Consider the following 20,437-nt stretch of genomic DNA (forward strand, 5'->3'; position numbering starts at 1 on the left):
ATGGAGATAGTATACAGATGGAAAAAGCAACTGCCTTCTAGTAGAGTTATATGTAGAACTTTCTCCTCTGGCAAACTATAAATTCCCTAAGGAATTGTCCCTGCCATGACTTAGCAAAAGGGCTTTGCTGGTGAGAATTTTTCTAAAGATGAGACTGGATAGCCCTAGGTTGGATGAATTGGAGCAGCTTCTCCTCTGGAGAACTTAAGTCTTATAAAGTGTGTGGCCACACTGCCCTCTGGAGACTGCAGATTCTTCTCAAGCATTGCTTAAATAGATCTTCCCATTAAGAGCCATATCCAGAACTCCGATCAATCTTGTAAAAGTTTTCATATGTGAAGTGTTGCTGAAAAGCTCTTCTAAAATTCTCAAATAGCAATTTCTTTTTTAAAAGTTTTATTTTAGTTTTAATTGACACATAATAATTGTATACCAAATAGCAATTTTTAAAAATAGGGAGTCCCAAGAGTTAAAAACACAAAGTTTTTCCACTGTTCTTTGTAAAATTTCTCATACAGAGGAAATTGTTTTTAAAAAGCAACCACGTATGTTGCCATTACAGTGTACTGTATACTTATTAGACAATTGACAGGAAAAACAACTTTTGGCACAAGAATGCCAATTTATTCCCTTTTTGGACACACAAACACAAAATATCCCTGCAGGCCAAAAAAAAATTGCAAAATTTAAACGACCATCATCTTATCTCAACATGAGGATACAACCCCTCCCTTAATAGTTTAGAAAGTACCTCGTATTGCTAGAGACATACATCCAGTCCAAATTTAATAAAATACATTTTAAAACATTACAGGCTTAATAATATAGAAACAAAAATCACACCATTAGTCAAAGGAACAAATGCAAACATTTTCAGCCACTAGACATAGAAAGAGCATGAATATGTCAATAGCAAGGCATAAGAAAATGGTTAATCAATAACAAGATCTTTCCTTTAATTTTACAAGGAAAACTTCTTGGAGTTGAAACAGTATTGATACAATGCCCTCAGCCTCCACTTTCTTAAAATGAAAGCAGAGCTACCACCTTGCTATTGAGCAAGAAAATATCACAGCACATTCACAAAAGGTCGTTAGGACAGGGTGGAGAGGGTGAGCCTTATTAAACAGTGGATTATATTTTCCCACTCTAAGGGTAGGCAGCTTTGCCAGGTAGGTAAGCTCTGATGAAGGCTGGGCACCAGATCCTAAAACACAGACCATATAGAACATGTCTGCTTGAAAATCATCACCTTTGGAAGCAGCAAATAGAATTTACAGTAAGAATGAATATGTTCTGCTGCCCAGAACGCTGGTTGCATTAAGCCAGCTAATTCACTTTATAAGCCATTCAGGATTCAACAGCTAACAACACCACCACCAAAACATAATCGGTTCAACATTTGGGTCATCACCACTCTCTTAATGTCCCCATTTTTTTTTTTTTTTTCGAGACGGAGTTTCGCTCTTGTTGCCCAGGCTGGAGTAATAGCTCACTGCACCGTCCACCTCCTGGGTTCAAGCGATTCTCCTGCCTCAGCCTCCCGAGTAGCTGGGATTACAGGCATCCACCACCAGGCCCGGCTAATTTTTTGTATTTTTAGTAGAGATGGGGTTTCACCATGTTGGTCAGGCTGGTCTCGAACTCCCGACCTCAGGTGATCCACCCACCTCGGCCTCCCAAAGTGCTGGAATTATAGGCGTGAGCCACCACGCCCGGCCAATGTCCCCACTTCTTATCCCCAAATTATTATTCTTTAGCATTGCTACATTTAAATCTTTCACACCACATGACAGTGCCTAAACAGGCTGCATTTAAAAAACAAAAACCAAACCAAACCAAACAGCCTAAAACTACTTCTAGAGAATGCACACCTCCCATTGATTGACACATGCGTAACGACTCAGTCAGTCCCGAGGGGGTTACCTATTAAAATTGTCAAGCCGAGTTAAAGTAAAACCATGCATTCAGACTTGCTCGCAATCATATTGCTGCAACTCTGGTTCTGCAGTGATTAGCTCTTCAAGATTCACCCCTCAGCAAGTTTTTGCCAATAATCCCAGTTCTTCCAAATTTCTTCCCTTTTGTCCAAAATGACAGCATTGCACCTTTAGTGGTACTATTTTCTATAAAAATAGGCCTCCCGGCTTTTCTTCCACCACCACACCGATTTACCCCAGCGTGCCAGGACTGACTGAGGTCTTACAAGCTGTATTGTTCGAGGTCGAGCGTAGAGCAAGACAAGCTAATCAGGGATTTTGGAACATGGCCTTGCTCCCTGCTCCATACATGCCAGGAGATGGTGAGAAGTGACGCTTCTTCTGTGCATTATTAATAAGCAAGCCCGAGGCACTCAAGTGCAGGTGTGGTGCCCGCTGGCCAGCCAGCCAGCCACCAAGAGTTCTTCACATCTTGGATTCCTGCGAGTCCTCCTTCTCCTAAAAAAGCTTCCGTTTTTTCCTCCTCTTGGGTCCAGAGTGGCCATGCTGAAGGGTATTCTCTGTGCTCTCCCTGAACAAGTGTGAATAAAAGCAGCAGCCAGCCCCTCACCAACATGTCCTGATTTGTATTATCCAAGTGAGGTATTTGCAAAAAAAAAAAAAAGGAAAATTTTAAGAAATTAACATCTGCCATCTCTTCACTCCTGGCTATGTTGTGCTTCAGTTACAGAACTTGCTTTTCATCCCACTATCTGCAGGGATTAAGGACGTCTGCACTCATCTTAATGAGCAACAGGCCTCGATCGACATTATAAAACTCTCTCTCAGAGACCAGGCTCATCAGCAAACACAGGTGGCGCCATTGATCAACAGCACATGGAAATGTAAACTTCAATGTATTTACAAGTTTATTTAAATGACTGAAGAAAAACAGTGCTTTATATTGCTGGGATTTTGAGAAGGCTAGTTTACGAGATTTGAAACGTCTCATGAGTTCTAGCAAACACCCTTCACCATCATTTCCCCACCAGCAGTTTCCAGGCAGGGGAGGCAAAATTGTTTTTACCCCATTGTGTCTATCTCTTTCCCTAGCGCCTTCCTCAGCCATATGGAGTGTGGCTCCAGGCCTTTTATCCCCTTTTCCATCCCTCACTCCTGATGTCCCGGATAGAGAATTACAAGTCATTAAACTCTGGGCTGGGAAACACTGGCTGGAGCTACCAAGACACTATGTAACTGTTGTCCATTCACAAAGTATTATCTACACTACATACAGAATACATTTTCCCCTACATTTTAACTGATGCTCGCTTTCGAGCAACTCCCTTTGTTGGGACGAGAAAGGAATCCCATCTCCCTGTGAGTGGAATTCAGAGTCTATTAAGAAAAATCAACCTTTTCCACACAGTTTTAGTTTAATAAAAGGAAGGAAAACCCACCAAGTACATTTCAGGTCGAAAGAGAAGCAAAAAATTTGTACTGCAAGTAGTCGTGTGAGTTACCTTGATTCCCAGGAAAAGAAATTTTAAATGCTGGTACATTTTTGCAAGTTGCAGCATCACTCAATGTACCTTAAGGACTGGCAAAGCCTTTCCAATAAGGAAGCATCCTGGTTCTAGCTTATTTTAAAACAAAGTGACAGGACACCAACTGTGAATATAAAACAGGTAAAAATAATTCTTTAAAAAGGCATGGAAATATATGTCTTTTCTGATTGGTTTCAGAAATTGCCAGATTATGATATATAAGAAATAGCTGATAAAATCATACCGAAGTCTCATCTAGAAAACTACATTGTTGGGGAAGGAAGAGGAGAGACCTTAAAAAATGTTTATTGCCAAAGTTAAGTTTCTATGAGAAAAGTTTAAAAATCATTTAGATCTAACAAACCACACAGCAGCATAAAATGGGCACTTTTGAAAACTTGGAAAAATACTAAAAGCAATTTTTTTTTTCAAATGGGGGAAACATGAGTACTTTTATCATGGCAGTGTTATCTCTGTCACTGTGACATGCATTACATCTGTTTATGTCACACATTCACAAAAGTCGACCAAATAAGAGAACTGCCTGTTTGAATCTGCAGCCAAATATAGTGCAAATTGCCTGGCAGCGTGTACTTGCACCAGCACAAGTCTGCAGAGACCAATAAGATAAAGTAGTAAAACTAATAAAACTCTGTAACAAACTTTCAAAAATTAATGCTCATTAAAGGCATTTACAGTGGCAAAGTCAGAAATCTTCATTAAAAAGTCTATGGACCCACACAATTAAATAGTTACACTGAACTGAAGTAGATTGTTTGGTTTTTCTCTCCCACTTATGCATACACCCCACTCAATGACTACAGAAAAAAGGAATAATCTTCTTTTCTAAGACTAGAGGGATGCGGTGAACACCACAGCTAGCAAAATATTCCATAGAAACCCTTCTTGTAAAGTCCTTTAGAAAGTCCAGGCTGATCAGCCTTTGCACATTGAGGTAAAAATTCAGTCCAGTGCATCAGAAAAGATAATCTATGAGTATCTATTACTTTAAAAAAATGGCTCAATTTTGTTGACGCATCAGACAGTGCTGCAAAGCATAGATTCAGTGCAACTATTCCGAGCTGCTGGTAGAAGACCACCTGAAGTCAACTTGGCTCGATCTAGAGGCGGTAGGCATTTGAAACATTTTGAGGCTGCATGGGGTGCCAAATTGGTTGAGTTCTTTTTCTGAGACTCTCAGGCAAAATACATCGTGTGCTGGGTATCATGGTGGATTTGCACAGCCTTAGCCAAGGCCTGAGGATCCCGGCCGTTGCTCTGTCCTGACACATGACTGCCTTCCGCACTGTAAAGAGAATAAAACAAAACAAAACAAAGCAAAACAAACAAAGAAACAAACAAAAAACCAACAACAACAACAAAAACAAAAAACAGGTATAACAGAAGACCACTTCAAACTTCACACATTTCAAATAGCACAAACCGTACTAGATTCTAGAATATCTTAGGCTTAAGCTTTAGCTTCTTGAATAATTTGTTATGGTCTTCTAAACATCAGTTGGCTCAACTGAACTTCTTTAATGGGCTGCTGCAAGAATTAAATAATATAATGTCTGCAAAGACACAATCCTTAACAGTATCCATATAAAGATTTCCACTGCCCATTATGTCTAGCTAATTTCTTTAGGCTTCAGTCAAATGCCATTTTTCCCCACAGAAATCTTCTTTGACTTTAAGGTCCAGGTCAGAGCCACCTGGAACATGCTTTCACAGAATCCTATATTTTTCTTTCATGGTACTAAACACAATTGAAATTAAATTATTACTTGGGTAATTATTTATTTTCCCACTGGGATATAAACTCCAAGAAAGCAGCAACTTTGTCCACCTTGCTCACCACTGTATCCTTGGTGTTTAGCACATAATACCACAAAGTCTCAATAAACCATTAGTTGAAGGAGATTCCCAGCAAATGCTATTGTGCCACCAGTCTCTTCTTTTCTTCCCCTCACTAACTATATAACCTTGGACACATAATAACTCCTCTGAACTTTAGTCTTTTGGAGTAACAACAACAACTTCTAAACATACTACTTAAGGATACCATGTGATATAAAGGGCTTGACAAGCTGTAAATCCCCATTCCTCTTCTGACTTTCTCTTTAAGTGATTATTATCCTTATCATCTAGGCTCAAAATCTTAGCCATCTTTTACTTCACCCTTTCCTCTGACACGCATATCCAATTAACTGTTAAGTCCTGTCTATTCTATCCTAGGAACAGCATTTTACATTTAACAGTCTTGTTCCAATATACTTTTGCAGCCTCCTACCTGCTTGTTCCCCTTTACTATCATCCAGCCAAAGAAAATTTGCTACTGTACAAACATGTCACTTGCTTTCTCTCCTTGTGTCCATTGTTCCCTCTGCCCTGAAAATTCTTTTCACTTTTTTGTAGAGCCAAATTCTAGCCATCCAGCTATGAACTCTTCTCTAAAAGCCTCTCCTCTGGTGTCCCATTGCACTTTTATCTCTACTGACTTGGGCTACTTGTCAGTTGTATATTTGCTATACTGTCTCCCGTACTGAAATATAAAATCCCTGTGGACAAGAAATACGTCTTACTCATCTTAGTATTTCTAGCACCTAGTACAGTACTGGGCACACAGTCAATACCTAATAAATATGCCGAATAAATGAAAGCACATTACAGAATGGGAGGTACAAAGCCACAGCTGGACATGTTCCATAATAGTGTATTTTCAACCCTTACAGAAATAGACTTGCAGTGGAATGTCTACTATTTAGCAGCTGAATTCAGACTTGGGGAAGAGCCCAGAAACTGCTACACTTCACAGATGGTCATTCGGAAAAGAAAATTAATGCAGAGAGCTTGTTTAGCTATTTAATAGAAGCTCAGGAATAGGTCAAAATATCAGATTGTCTTATTCTCCCAAGATGCCTATTTGAGAGTGAGAATGGTCTGTGCCCCCACTCTCACATACCCATCCAGGTTCACTCTGGGGTATTTTTCCAGAATGTACCAAAAGCAAAGGGAACTGGTCAGGCCTCCTCACTTGCAGGAAGTGGAATCCACAGCCCTGTGACTGCTTTGACCGGAGCCAGGGTACTGTGTTGACCACTTTTTGAGGCTACTTAGGACCTGAGCAGAACTGAAATGCATTTGGCTCCATGGGAGAACCACAAGAAGCTCCAGATTAAACTCCTTTAGAGACACAACGCAAGTATAAACAAGCCTAAGCACTTCTTGGACCAAAAGTCATATTACAAGCTCTCAGAGGCACATGCAACTTTATATGCTCCTTACAATTTAAACGCTGAGAGAAAGTTTAAATCCTTATAAGAGTTTTCTATCGTAGCTCATTTTTTTAACATGCTACTAAAATATAAAGAGACTTTATTGTGCCTAAGAAACTTGCCTGTCATGATCTTTATCCACCAGATGATACCTTGCCCTAAATGCTACAAGCCGGGCATAATATGCAGGGGCTGGAATAGAGACTGAGCGAGTGCACCTCACATAGGTGTGACACAGCTGGTAAGTCAGTAGCTGGAGTTCATCTGCAGTGAAGCAGTTGTCATCCCACAAGACCTGGTAATGTGAGGGACGGCTAGTTCCCTGGGGAGAGAGTTTTATGATTAATTTGTTGTTGTTGTTGTTGTTGTTGTTGTTGTTGTTGTTTGAGATGGAGTCTCACTCTGTCACCTAGGCTGGAATGCAGTAGCACGATCTTGGTTCACTGAAACCTCCGCCTCTGGAGTTCAAACGATTCTCCTGCCTCAGCCTCCCAAGTAGCTGGGACTATAAGTGCACGCCACCATGCCCAGCTAATTTTTGTATTTTTTAGTAGAGACAGGGCTTTGCCACATTGGTCAGGCTGGTCTCAAACTCCTGACCTCAGGTGATCTGCCCACTTTGGCCACCTGAAGTGCTTGGATTACAAGCGTGAGCCACCGTGCCTGGCCTGATTAATGTGTTTCTGACATGACACGAGAGGAGAAAATAATTGAAACCTACTCCTTAAACTCAGAAATACTTCTGCCTAGCACACCTACAAGCAAATACCTAGACCAAAAGATGACAATTCTAGGATACAAGCATTAACAAAGTTAGGCATGGTGTTAAATAACAAGTCCACTCAAGCTAGTTGCTGAATTTGCAAACATCTCCCTATCAAGTCAAAGATCTGAAGCAGCTTCCAAATTACCTGAATTCCTGCATGACTACAGAGGTAAAAGTCAAACTCAGATGGATGTGTGATGGTACTATCCACTGTAGTGCCTGCTGGTACATTGCCACTTTTCCCTACCTACAAAAAACCAAAAAAAGTCATTAGTCATCAAAGTGCCAAACTGGGCTCAGGCCATTTTTTTCTTTTGTGTGTTAATTGGGAGCAAGCTGGTATATCTCTCTTAAATTAAGTCTTGAAAATCACTTTCATTCAAGATGTTGAATCCTCTGTAACTTTCCCTTAGCCCAACCATTTTAACCTATAGTATTTTCACAAACAAATATGTTCCAGGATCTCTTCAGGAAGATACAGACAAAAAATATTTTACCTGTGGCTTTGGGCTACAACATTATTATACATTTACAGATGACACAGTGGTATGTTCATAGAGGGGAAAAAACATTTAACTTTTTTTTTTTTTTTTTTTTGAGACGGAGTCTCGCTCTGTCGCCCGGGCTGGAGTGCAGTGGCCGGATCTCAGCTCACTGCAAGCTCCGCCTCCCGGGTTTATGCCATTCTCCTGCCTCAGCCTCCCGAGTAGCTGGGACTACAGGCGCGCCGCCACCTCGCCCGGCTAATTTTTTGTATTTTTTTAGTAGAGACGGGGTTTCACCGTGTTAGCCAGGATAGTCTCGATCTCCTGACCTCGTGATCCGCCCGTCTCGGCCTCCCAAAGTGAACATTTAATATTTAAGATAGATAAACTTCCTGAGAAAGAAACAGTTTTATTCCTTTCTTGGAGTAAAAAAATATTCACAATTTTCAGTAAAAGTAAGATTAAGGAATCTTTAAACTGGTTTACCAGGTTCAACATAACTAATACTTTTTTTTTTTTTTTTGAGACAGGGTCTCACTCTGTCACCCAGGCTGGAGTGCACTGGCAGGATCATAGCTCACTGCAGCCTTGGATTCCTGGACTCAAGGAATCCTTTCACCTCAGCCTCCTGAGTAGCTGGGGCTATAGGCACACATGCCATCACGTCTGGCTAATTTTTTTGTTTTTTTTTTTTGAGAGATGGGGTCTAATTTTGTTGCCCAGGCTGGACTCAAACTCCTGGGCTCAAGCAATTCTCCCACCTTGGCCTCCCAAAGTGCTAGGACTACAGGTATGAGCTACCACACCTGGCAACAGCAAACACTTTAATAATAATAATAATAAAAAGTCACTGGCAAATGGTTATCAGGAAGAAAGCACTGAAATGGGAACTAAAAAACCAGTTTCAGATCTAGGCCTAGCCTTGCAACTATATACCTTGAACAAAGCTTATTATCTTTACACCTCAATCTAATCATCTATAAAATTAGGTGATGTTCTCTTACCCTTTTAAAATTCCAAGCAAAAACCCTACAGACAAGATTTGAAAATCAAATTTCTAGGAAGGCAAGAGGGGAACTTCAGAAATGGATTACAAGGGAAGGAATTAAATCTTGCTATTTGGTCACCCTCTTCTGCTGTACAGCAGGGCTCAGTATGAACATGTTTATTTAGCATACAGGCACAAATGCGATGGGAGTTTATTTGGCTCCATTTTAACTATTGTTACCTTCAGCTGAAGATCGTACACCTATGCATACATAACTCTATGAGTATAGAAAAATCTCCTTCTATCAAATGTATATATGATCTTGGGTTCCTAGCTGGATCAGAAGAAATCTAATTGAGTTACATTGGTTCTAGCATTCTTTTTCCCCAAAGTGTGTTCTTTAGGAATATTAGTTTTGCAGGATGTGTTTAGGTAGTTTATGGTGGAACAAACCTGAGAAATACAGGGTCAAATTAAAGTTAAAAATATTTTTCTACTGTATGACTTCTCAAAACCTTTATTTAGTCATGTATAATCTTTAAGAGGGATATAGAGTATATAGCATTTTCTAAATTTATTTTACCCTTAAAAACAATAAAAAAACTCTCTGGTTCTACACATGACAGCCTGAAGAGGTGATGCCTTGGAGAAAAGAGAATCCAGGCCTTTTCAATTCACCAGTTATTGCTTGAGCACCCATGTGACTGCTAGGCTCTGCAGCAGATGTTGGGGATGACAGCCAGGGGCATCAAGAGAACTAATCAACTTGCCTTCCTGAGTTCATGAAAAGTGTATACAATAAACTGTAACACAATGTGATACGGGCATATGGGAGCCATTGGGAAAAGGTGATGAGGAGGAAATAGGTGAGCCATGCCTTATAAGATAAGTAGGAGCTGAAAAGGGAAGTTGGGTAAAAAACAGGAAACACTCCAAATACCCCTAAACTCAAAAATGGATAAGAAAAATGGGGCTCATCCATATTATGAAATACTACTCAACAATAAAAAGTGGCAAATTACTGATATATACACAACTTGGATGAATCTCAAATGCCAGACTCAAAGGCTATGATTCTATTTATATGATGTGCTGGAAAAAGCAAAACTGTAGGAATAGAATACATATCAGTGGTTGCCAGGGGCTGGAAGTGAAGGAGAAAGGTTAACTACAAAAGGACACATAAGAATGTTTTGGTATGACAGAATGATTATACAGTCAGCCCTTGGTATCCGCAGGTTCCGCATTCAGGAATTCAACCAACTGTGGATATTCTTTAAAAAGGTTTGGATATGCTAATTATACCCTGATTTGATCACTATACATTATTTGTATAAAAACTATGTAACACATAAATGTGTACAATTATTATGTGTCAATTAAAAAATAAATAAAAATATAAATTTTAAAGACCTGACATAAATACAGAAAATTGTTAACATGTTTAAAAATTTAATTTTAATGTAAAAAAATTAAAAACAATAAAACATAGCATTTACACTGTATTCAGTACTAAAGCAACCTAGAAAAATATTTAAAATAATTCAACAGTAAAAACTTATACACATTTTAAAATATAGTATAACAACTATTTAAGCCTTTACATTGTATTAGGTATTATAAGTAATCTAGAGATCTTTTAAAGCAAGCTTGTCCAACCCGCAGCCCATGGGCTGCATGCAGCCCAGGACGGCTTTGAATATGGCCCAATCCAAATTGGTAAACTTGGGCCAGGAGCAGTGGCTTTCATGCCTGTAATCCCAGCACTTTGGGAGGCCAAGGAGAGCGGATTACTTGAGGTCAGGAGTTCAAGACCAGCCTGGCCAACATGGAGAAATTATCTCTACTAAAAATCCCAAAATTAGCTGGGCATGGTGGTGTGTGCCTGTAATCACAGTTACTCGGGAGGTTGAGGCAGGAGAATCACTTGAACCTGGGAGGCAGAGGTTGCAGTGAGCCAAGATTGAGCCATTGCACTCCAGCCTGGGCAACAGAGCGAGACTCAGTCTCAAAAAAAAAAAAAAAAAAAAAAAAAAAATTTGTAAACTTTCTTAAAACATTATGAGATTTGTTTGTGATTTTTTTTTTTTTTTTTTTTTTTTTTGTCCATCAGCTATGGTTAGTGTATTTTATGTGTGGTCCAAGAAAATTCTTCTTCCAGTGTGGTCCAAGGAAGCCAAAAGATGGGACACCCCTGTTTTAAAATACATGGGAGGATGTGCATAGGTTATATATAATTACTACACCATTCTTGTTTTTTGAGATGGAGTCTTGCTATGTTGCCGAGACTTTTCTCAAACTCCTGGGCTCAAGTGATCCTATTGTCTCAGCTTCCTAAGTAGCTGGGACTACAGGTATGCACCACTACACCTAGCTAACTGTACCATTTTATATCAGGGACTTGAGCAAATATGGATTTTGGTATCTGTAGGAGGTCCTGGAACCAATTCCCCATGGATTCTGAGGGATGACTGTATATTTTTATTGTGGTGATGGCTACAGAACTGTATGCATTTGTCAAAACTAGGGTCAGGCATGGTGGCTTATGCCTGTAATGCCAACACTTTGGGAGGCTGCGGCGGGAGGATCACTTGAGTCCAGGAGCTCAAGACCAAACTGGTGAACAAAGTTAGACCCTGTCCCTTAAAATATATATGTATATATATTTTTAAATTAGCCAAGTGTGGTGGCACTGGCCTGTAGTCACAGCTACTCAGGAGACTGAGATGGGAGGATCGCTTGAGCCTAGGAGGCCGAGGCTGCAATGAGCCATGATTATATACATCATTGCACTCCAGCCTAGGTGACAGGGCAAGACCATCTCAAAAAAATGAAAAACAACAACAAAAAGCTTACGTATGCACTCAACTAAAACTAGACACTAAAAAATGAGGGTATATTTTACTGTATCTATATTATACCTTAATAAAAATAATGAAGACAGTGGATGGAATGGATGTACTCGTTCCAGGGATAACTATGTACAGTGGATATGGGAAATGGAAGATGTATAAGGTTATGGTGAAAGACAAAATGAAAATGTTGTTTTGGCCATCTTGGGAAAACACTAAACACCACAGGAAAGCATTTGGTAAACAATGGGGAATACCTGAAGATTTCTGAGCAGTGGCGTGGCACAATATGTTTTCACAGCAGGGTAGAGGATGCATTTGTGAAGAAAGAATGGAGACGGGGAGACTGCTAGGAGTCTCCTGCAATAAAACAGTTCTGCCTAGAGCGGCGGGAACATACAAGAGGAAGAACTGAGACAAGAGAGATTTCAGCAGGGCAGAACACAGAGGACTATTTTCTTTTTCTTTCTTTCTTTCTTTTTTTTTTTTTTTGAGACAGAGTCTTGCTCTGTTACCCAGGCTGGAGTGCAATGGTGCAATCTTGGCTCACTGCAACCTCTACCTCCCAGGTTCAACTGATTCTCCTGCCTCATCCTCCTCAGTAGCTGGGATTACAGGTGCGTGCTACCACGCCCGGCTAATTTTTGTATTTTTAGTAGAGGCGGGGTTTTACCATGTTGGCCAGGTTGGTCTCGAACTCCTGACCTCAGGTGATCCACCCGCCTTGGCCTCCCAAAGTGCTGGAATCACAGGCGTGCACCACCGTGCCTGGCCTTTTTAAATTTTTTTTTCTTTTTTTGAGACAGAGTTTCACTCTTGTTGCCCAAGCTGGAGTGCAGTTGCACAAACTCCTGACCTCAGGTGATTCACCCGTCTTGGCCTCCCAAAGTGCTGCGATTACAGGTGTGAGCCACCACGCCTGGCCCACAGAGGACTATTTTCTAAATGCGTATGAAGGGACTGGAAATGGGGAAAAGAATTTAGAGACAACTCTGAAGTTTCTAGCTTGGCTGACTTAATATACAGTGATGCCAAGTAATACAATAAAAGGAAAATTGGGGAGGAATAGGTTTTGGATGGGGATAAAACAATAAATAGAAGGTTTAGACATGCTTTGCTTGAAATGCCTGTGGTAGATTGTATTATTGGTGCCAAATATTCCCATGCCCCTGCCTGGGGCAGGATTATACATCCACACCCAATTATCTCAGGAGTGACTTTCTTTGGCTGATAAAATGTGGCCTGAAATGTGTTACTTCTGGGCCAGCACATGGCTTGTCATGTATCTTTTTTCCTCTCTGCTAGGATGACTGGCAATGTTCCAAATAGATGCTTCTTTGTCAGCCTAGGTTCCAAAGGGAGGACAGCAGGGTCACAGCTGCAGCAGAGCCACAATTAAGGTGTAATGTGACCATGAAACAAGTCTTTGTAAGCACCTAAGATTTGGGTTTTTGTTGTTGGCCTATCTTGACTGATGTAGTGCCCATAGAGAATCTAAGCAAATATGTCTGGTCGATAACTGGGAGTACAGACCAAGAGCTGAATAGAGTAGATTGGGGCTGGAAATACAGATTTAGGAATCTATAAGCAAGGGAATTAGCCCAGAAAAGTGGATGACACTATAGAGAGGGCTGAAATTGAGAAGAGAAGAGAGAGAAGTATGAAATGCCAGGAAATATCAGTGTTTAATGGACAGAAGGAGAAAGAGGAATCAAAAAAGTCTGATTACAGGTCGGGCGCGGTGGCTCACATCTGTAATCCCAGCACTTTGGGAGGCTGAGGTGGGTGAATCACTTGAGGTCAGGAGTTCAAGACCAGTCTGGCCAACATAGTGAAATCCCGTCTCTACAACAAATACAAAACTTAGCTGGGCATGGTGGTGTGTGCCTGTAATCCCAACTACTCAGTAGGCTGAGGCAGGAGAATCATTTGAACCTGGGAGGCAGAGGTTGCAGTGAGCCGAGATTGTGACAGAGTGAAACTCCATCTCAAAAAAAAAAAAAAAAGTCTGATTACAGAGGTGGGTAGTAAGGCTGGAAAGTCATTTTGCTAAGGCCAAATAAGGCAATCATTGTCTTAAGAGCTACAAAGAAGTCAGTGTGGGAATCTGACAAAGTATCTCTAGATTTGAAATGAGCAAGTCATTGAGACAACAACTTCAATGGCGTCACTGAAATTGAAGTCAGTCTACAGAAAATTAAAGTATGATGTACATACAGAAAGTACAGATAGAAAGTCAAGTGATTGTTTTTCTCAAAGTTTAGTCATGAAAGGAAGAAAAGATAAGGTAGCAGCGAGACTGAGGGAGAAGCAGGGTGAGGTGAACTCAGGAGGATTTAAGCCACCTTTAGAGGGCGAGAAGGAGGCAATAGAACACGAAAGAGTCAAGTTTTGAAAAATAATGTGGCGCCCTGGCTCAAGCCTGTAATCCCAGCACTTTGGGAGGCTGAGACGGACGGATCACGAGGTCAGGAGATCGAGACCATCCTGGCTAACATGGTGAAACCCCGTCTCTACTAAAAAAATACAAAAAGCTAGCCAGGCGAGGTGGCAGGCGCCTGTAGTCCCAGCTACTTGGGAGGCTGAGGCAGGAGAATGGCGCAAACCCGGGAGGTGGAGCTTGCAGTGAACTGAGATCCGGCCACTGCACTCCAGCCTGGGCGACAGAGCGAGACTCCGTCTCAAAAAAAAAAAAAAAAAAAGTGTAATTTACCAAGTAAGGCTCTAGAGAAGTCAGAAGTCAGGAGGGATTAGGATTGAAAGCATAGGATGGGGGAAAGAAAGCATAGGTGGAGAGATACGAGGAAGGAGATAAGAAAATACAAGATGTAACTGAGTTTGAAAGTAGAGGAGAGGCAACTGAGAAAATTCTTGGCTTTTAGATCTTGTTTTTGGAGGGAAATAGACAATAGGACTTTGTTGGCAATAGAGTCATTATGAATGGGGTAGGGGACTTGAGAAGAGTATAAAGGTGTGGAACAGATGCTACGGGGAATAGGGTAAATGAAAAAAGGGCAGCATCCAAAGCCTGGCTGAGATTTGCTCTCATTAATTTGTAATATGGTTCTTTATTAAACAGATACTTTTGGCCAGATGTGGTGGCTCACGCCTATAATCCTAGCACTTTTGAGAGGCTGAGGTGAGCTGATCACTTGAGCCCAAGAGTTCAAGATCAGCCTGGACACTGTGGCGAAACCCCATCTCTACAAAAAATACAAAAAAAATTAGCCGAGAGTGATGGTGAGTGCCTGTAGTCCCAGCTACTTGGGAGGCTGAGGTAGGAGGATCACCTGAGCCTCGGGGTGTCTAGGCTGCCATGAGCCGTAATCATGCCACTGCACTCCACCCCGGGTGACAGAGTGAGAACCTGTCTCAAAAATATAAAATAAAATAAAAATCACCACTTTTCCCCAGCAATTTCTATCAGCCTAAGAGTAGAGGCAAATTAATGGGCAAGTGGATTGGCAAGAGGCATGCTTAAAGAATTGAAGATATTAGTAAATGTCAGGGTGCAAAGTAGACCAAGAACTGGGATTGTCAATTTTGAAAGGTTTAAAGAACAAAACTTTGAGATAGCTTAATAATAGCTTAATAGATAGTTTAGGAAGACAAGCCTAAAGAAGATCTTAAATCTACATGAATAACAAATTGACAGACAGGTGGAGAGATGACAACAGTTAAGGAGAAGGTGGCAGGAGGTTTTGTGCCCAGAGGTCAGGCAAGAGTTCAAAGAATTTGTATTAGCAAAGTCTAAGAAGTACTATTTTTTTTTTTTTTGTACAGCATATCTTTTATTTATTTATTTTATTTGACATGTGCTGGTCTACTTTTTATTTAAATTTTTATATATTTCGGGGGTACAGGTACAGATTTTTTTTTTTTTTTTTTTTAGACGGAGTCTCGCTCTGTCGCCCGGGCTGGAGTGCAGTGGCCGGATCTCAGCTCACTGCAAGCTCCGCCTCCCTGGTTTACGCCATTCTCCTGCCTCAGCCTCCTGAGTAGCTGGGACTACAGGCACCCGCCACCTTGCCTGGCTAGTTTTTTGTATTTTTTTAGTAGAGACGGGGTTTCACCATGTTAGCCAGGATGGTCTCGATCTCCTGACCTCGTGATCCGCCCGTCTTGGCCTCCCAAAGTGCTGGGATTACAGGCTTGAGCCACCGCGCCCAGCCCAGATTTCTTATATGTGTATGTTACAGAGAGGTAAAGTCTGGTAAGAAGTAATATTAACTTATGGTTTCAGCAATTTAAAGACAGGCCTTTTAATTTAAGACAGTCCTTTTAATCTAAACTGGTTGGATCTGGGGCCCAATGAGAAAACCACCTTGATTCAGAAAACAAAAAGAAACAGGTCAGGCCAGGCATGGTGGCTCACACCTGTAATCCCAGCACTTTGGGAGGCCAAGACAGGTGGATCACCTGAGGTCAGGAGTTCAAGACCGGATTGGCCAACATGGTGAAACCCCATCTCTACTAAATGTACAAAAATTAGCTGGGCATGGTGGTGGGCGCCTGTAATCCCAGCTACTCAGGAGACTGAGGCAGGAGAATCACTTGAAACCCGGGAGACAGAGGTTGCAGTGAGCCAAGATTGTGCTAATGCATTGCAACCTGGGTGACAAGAGCAAAACTCTGTCTCAAAAAAAAAAAAAAAAAAAAAAGGGGAAAGAAAAGAGGCCAGGCGCAGTGGCTCAAGCCTGTATTCCCAGCACTTTGGGAGGCCGAGACAGGCAGATCACGAGGTCAGGAGATACAGACCATCCTGGCTAACACGGTGAAACCCCGTCTCTACTAAAAAAATACAAAAAACCTAGCCGGGTGAGGTGGCGGGCGCCTGTAGTCCCAGCTACTCGGGAGGCTGAGGCAGGAGAATGGCGCAAACCCGGGAGGCGGAACTTGCAGTGAGCTGAGATCCGGCCACTGCACTCCAGCCTGGGCGACAGAGCGAGACTCCGTCTCAAAAAAAAAAAAAAAAAAAAAAAGAAAAGAAAAAAGAAACAGTTCATCCTAGGATTAGAGACAAAAAAACTAGAGGGTACTAGAAAATAATGGGAGTGGCAAATAAGATTACATGATTAGGCAACAGAAAGACCTGGTCTTCCTAGGGGTGGATGAGAGACGGCCTGGACAAGATGAAGCAAAGTCATTAAAAAATATCAAAGCAGCAAAATTCTCTATTAATAATATAGGTTGGGCATTCTCTATCCGAAATGTCTGGGGATTAGAGGTGTTTTGGGTTTTATTTATTTATTTTTTTCTTTTAGGCAGAGTCTTGCTCTGTCATCAGGCTGGAGTACAGTGGTATAATCTTGGCTTACTGCAACCTCTGCCTCCCGGGTTCAAGTGATTCTCCTGCCTCAGCCTCCCGAGTACCTGGGACTACAGGCATGCACCATTATGCCCAACTAATTTTTGTATTTTTAGTAAAGACGGGGTTTTGCCATGTTGGCCAGGCTGGCCTCGAACTCCTGACCTCAAGTGATCACCCACCTCAGTCTCCCAAAGTGCTGGGCTTACCAGTGTGAGCCACAGCACCTGGCCAGATATTGTTCTTTTTTCTTTTTTCTTTTTTTTTTTTTTTTTGAGACGGAGTCTCGCTCTGTCACCCAGGCTGGAGTGCAGTGGCCGGATCTCAGCTCACTGCAAGCTCCGCCTCCTGGGTTTACGCCATTCTCCTGCCTCAGCCTCCTGAGTAGCTGGGACTACAGGCGCCCGCCACCACGCCCGGCTAATTTTTTGTATTTGCAGTAGAGACACAGTTTCACCGTGTTAGCCAGGATGGTCTCGATCTCCTGACCTCGTGATCCACCTGCCTTGGCCTTCCAAAGTGCTGGGATTACAGGCGTGAGCCACCACACCCGGCCTGGATATTGTTCTTAACCACATTTGACAGATGAGAACATATGGCTTAGAGAAGTTGAGTAATTTGACTGCGGTTTAAGTGTGACACTATAAATATTCAAAGTTTGTGCCCTAACAATCTCCTATGCCAGCAGTCCTCAAGCTTTTTGGCAGCAGGGACACGTTGCATGGAAGACAATTTTTACATAGATGGGGTGGGGGAGTGGGGGGAGATGGTTTGGGATGAAACTGTTCCACCACTGCTGATCTGACAGGAGGCAGAGCTCAGGTGGTAATGCTCATTCACCCACTGCTTACCTTCTGCTGTACAGCCTGGTTCCTAACAGGCCGCAGACTGTTACCAGTCCACAGTCTGGGGGTTGTCCTATGCTGATACAAAATTATTTGGAAGATAAATTCTTCTTTATACCCTAGAACTGTGCAGCAAAAAGTAACAATAAAACCACCCCTTAGAAGGTTGCCTATATCATCACAATGTACCTGGCATGTTTCTGACCTACTGCTCCCCACACAAAAACAACTCGATAAATCAGCATTTCTGTTATACAAGAGAAATAAAATATTCAGTCTCAAAACTCGTATCATTCAGAATTGGTCATCTAAACCCAACTGCAGTTATTGTATTTTTTAAATTATTATCAGGCATTTCTGCTTTTAAGAAAAAAATTGTATTAAAATGGCATATATAAGTATATATATAATCACTTGCCAGAGCCTCAGATAACAAAGCTTATACTGTATCTTCTTACCCTTTCTGTTTTATCTGCACAGAAGAGTCGTGTGTGATGTCTTTTTTGCACCACAATATATGTTATTCCTGGCCGGTAATCTTCTTCCAAGCTAATACATGCCTTTCGAATTGCTATTAGTTCTGGCCAAGCTACCTAGAAGACAGAAATGGAATTATGTTTAATTGAGAATTTGCCTAGTATCTCTCAGATCTACCCAGAATGGCAGATGAGAGGAATCTCCCTCAGACTTCTAGGGGTCCCGAAGGACAATAGGGGTAATAAGAGTACCTGCTTCATTTGTCCCTCAGATACCCCTCCACGGTAATAGATGATCCGAGTGGGTTTGAAGCGTGTGGATTTGTAGAACTGAATCAGCAGCTCTCGAACCATGTTAGTCAGGTCCTGGATGACCTCTTGACTGTAGAGGAGCTCTTGGGAGATCTCCTGCCGGGAAGTCTGCACCCGAACGGTGGCACAATACCGGCTGGGGTGGCCATCCATACTGCCAACCACAGCAGCAATGGAAGGCTTCTTCCCATCCCCTGCTGGGGGGTGTGTGACATCCGCTCCCAGGAAGATGACAGGCTGCTGGAACACCGAGGGCCTGCTCAGATTTAAGGAGATGTTGCCACTCAGACATATAAATGAAAATGTTTGAGTTTAGCAAGATTATATCACCAGATATAATCAGATATAACCTTGTAAGAGAGAACAAAGACTTAAGCCCATTGGGAAAGAACACTACGGACCACTGAATATTGATGTCACCCAGTACAGTGACTCTGGACTGACTGAAGAAGTGAGCATGGCTCTTCTATAAGAGTAGGAAGAGAAGATTGAAAAAATAGGACCTAGGCTGGGCACCGTGGCTCATACTTATAATCTCAGCACTTTGGAAGGCCAAGCAGGAAGGACTGCTTAAGCCCAGAAGTTCAAGGCCAGCCTGGGCAACATATCAAGACCCAGGTCTCTATAAAAAATAAGAAAGCCCAGCGTGGCAACACCTGTCTGTAGTCCCAGTTACTTGGGAGGCTGAGGCAGAAAAATCATTTAAGGCCAGGAGTTTGAGGCTGCAGTAAGTTATGTACTATATACTCCACTGTACTGTGTCACATCACTGTACTACAGCCTGGGTGACAGAGCAAGACCTTGTCTTTAAAAAAAGAAAAAAGGCTGGGCGCGGTGGCTCACGCCTGTAATCCCAGCACTTTGGGAGGCTGAGGCAGGAGGATCACCTGAGGTCAGGAGTTGGAGACCAGCCTGGCCAACATGGAGAAACCCTGTCTCTACTAAAAAATACAAAAATGAGCCAGGTGTGGTGGTGTGTGCCTGTAATCCCAGCTACTCGGAAGGTGGAGGCAGGAGAATCACTTGAACCGGGAAGGTGGAGGTTGCAGTGAGCTGAGATCGCACCACTGCACTCTAGCCTGGGTGACAGAGTAACACTCTGTCTCAAAAAAAAAAAAAAAAATTAGCCAGGCATAGTGGCGCTCACCTGTAATCCCAGCTACTTGGAAGGCTGAGGCGGGAAAATCACTTGAACCCAGGAGGTGGAGGTTGCAGTGAGCCAGGATCACACCACTACACTCCAGCCTGGGTGACAAAGTAAGACTCCACCTCAAAACAAAACAAAACAATATCCTTTTTTATTTTTTTTTTTTGAGACAGGGTCTCACTCTGTTGCCCAGGCTGGAGTGCAGTGGCATGATCTCAGCTCACTGCAGCCTCAACCTCCTGGACTCAGGTGATTCTCCCACTTCAGCCTCCCAGGTAACTGGGATAAATTCTTAAAGGTAGGATTTGGGACTGTGAGTGTTAATTCTTCAAGTGTAATTTAAGAGGCATCCCATACTTGACAATCTCATATAACAGGTACTAAAGGTGAGGTCCCATGGGAGAAGAGGCTGTGTCCCATTTATCTCTCTATTATCACAGAACATAAGCCTGGCACAGAGAAGTTAATAACAGTGGACATATATAGGCAACATACATATACATAACAGCTTACA

At 42.0% G+C, this 20,437-nt stretch overlaps 1 protein-coding gene across 7 annotated transcripts in view; it reads right to left on the reverse strand.

Annotated features, from left to right (window-relative positions):
* Positions 1-379: 379 nt before the first annotated feature.
* The window catches only part of LOC101866300 (protein argonaute-4), a 53,652-nt gene continuing 33,594 nt past the window's right edge, over positions 380-20,437 (reverse strand). For 3 of the 7 annotated variants that reach the window (XM_015438484.3, XM_045374751.3, XM_005543991.5), the window contains 5 exons: positions 18,717-19,032; positions 18,447-18,581; positions 7,656-7,757; positions 6,867-7,066; positions 380-4,772 (listed from right to left, as the gene is read on the reverse strand). In XM_015438484.3, the coding sequence (XP_015293970.1) occupies positions 4,664-4,772; positions 6,867-7,066; positions 7,656-7,757; positions 18,447-18,581; positions 18,717-19,032 (862 nt within the window). In that variant the 3' untranslated portion in view covers positions 380-4,663. The remainder of the gene's footprint in view (positions 4,773-6,866; positions 7,067-7,655; positions 7,758-18,446; positions 18,582-18,716; positions 19,033-20,437) is intronic. The other 4 variants (XM_074012407.1, XM_065525219.1, XR_012422703.1 and 1 more) reach the window with 3 other exon arrangements.

The sequence above is a fragment of the Macaca fascicularis genome, chromosome 1 (genome assembly GCF_037993035.2).
Source record: "Macaca fascicularis isolate 582-1 chromosome 1, T2T-MFA8v1.1".
Classification (NCBI taxonomy): Eukaryota; Metazoa; Chordata; class Mammalia; order Primates; family Cercopithecidae; genus Macaca; species Macaca fascicularis.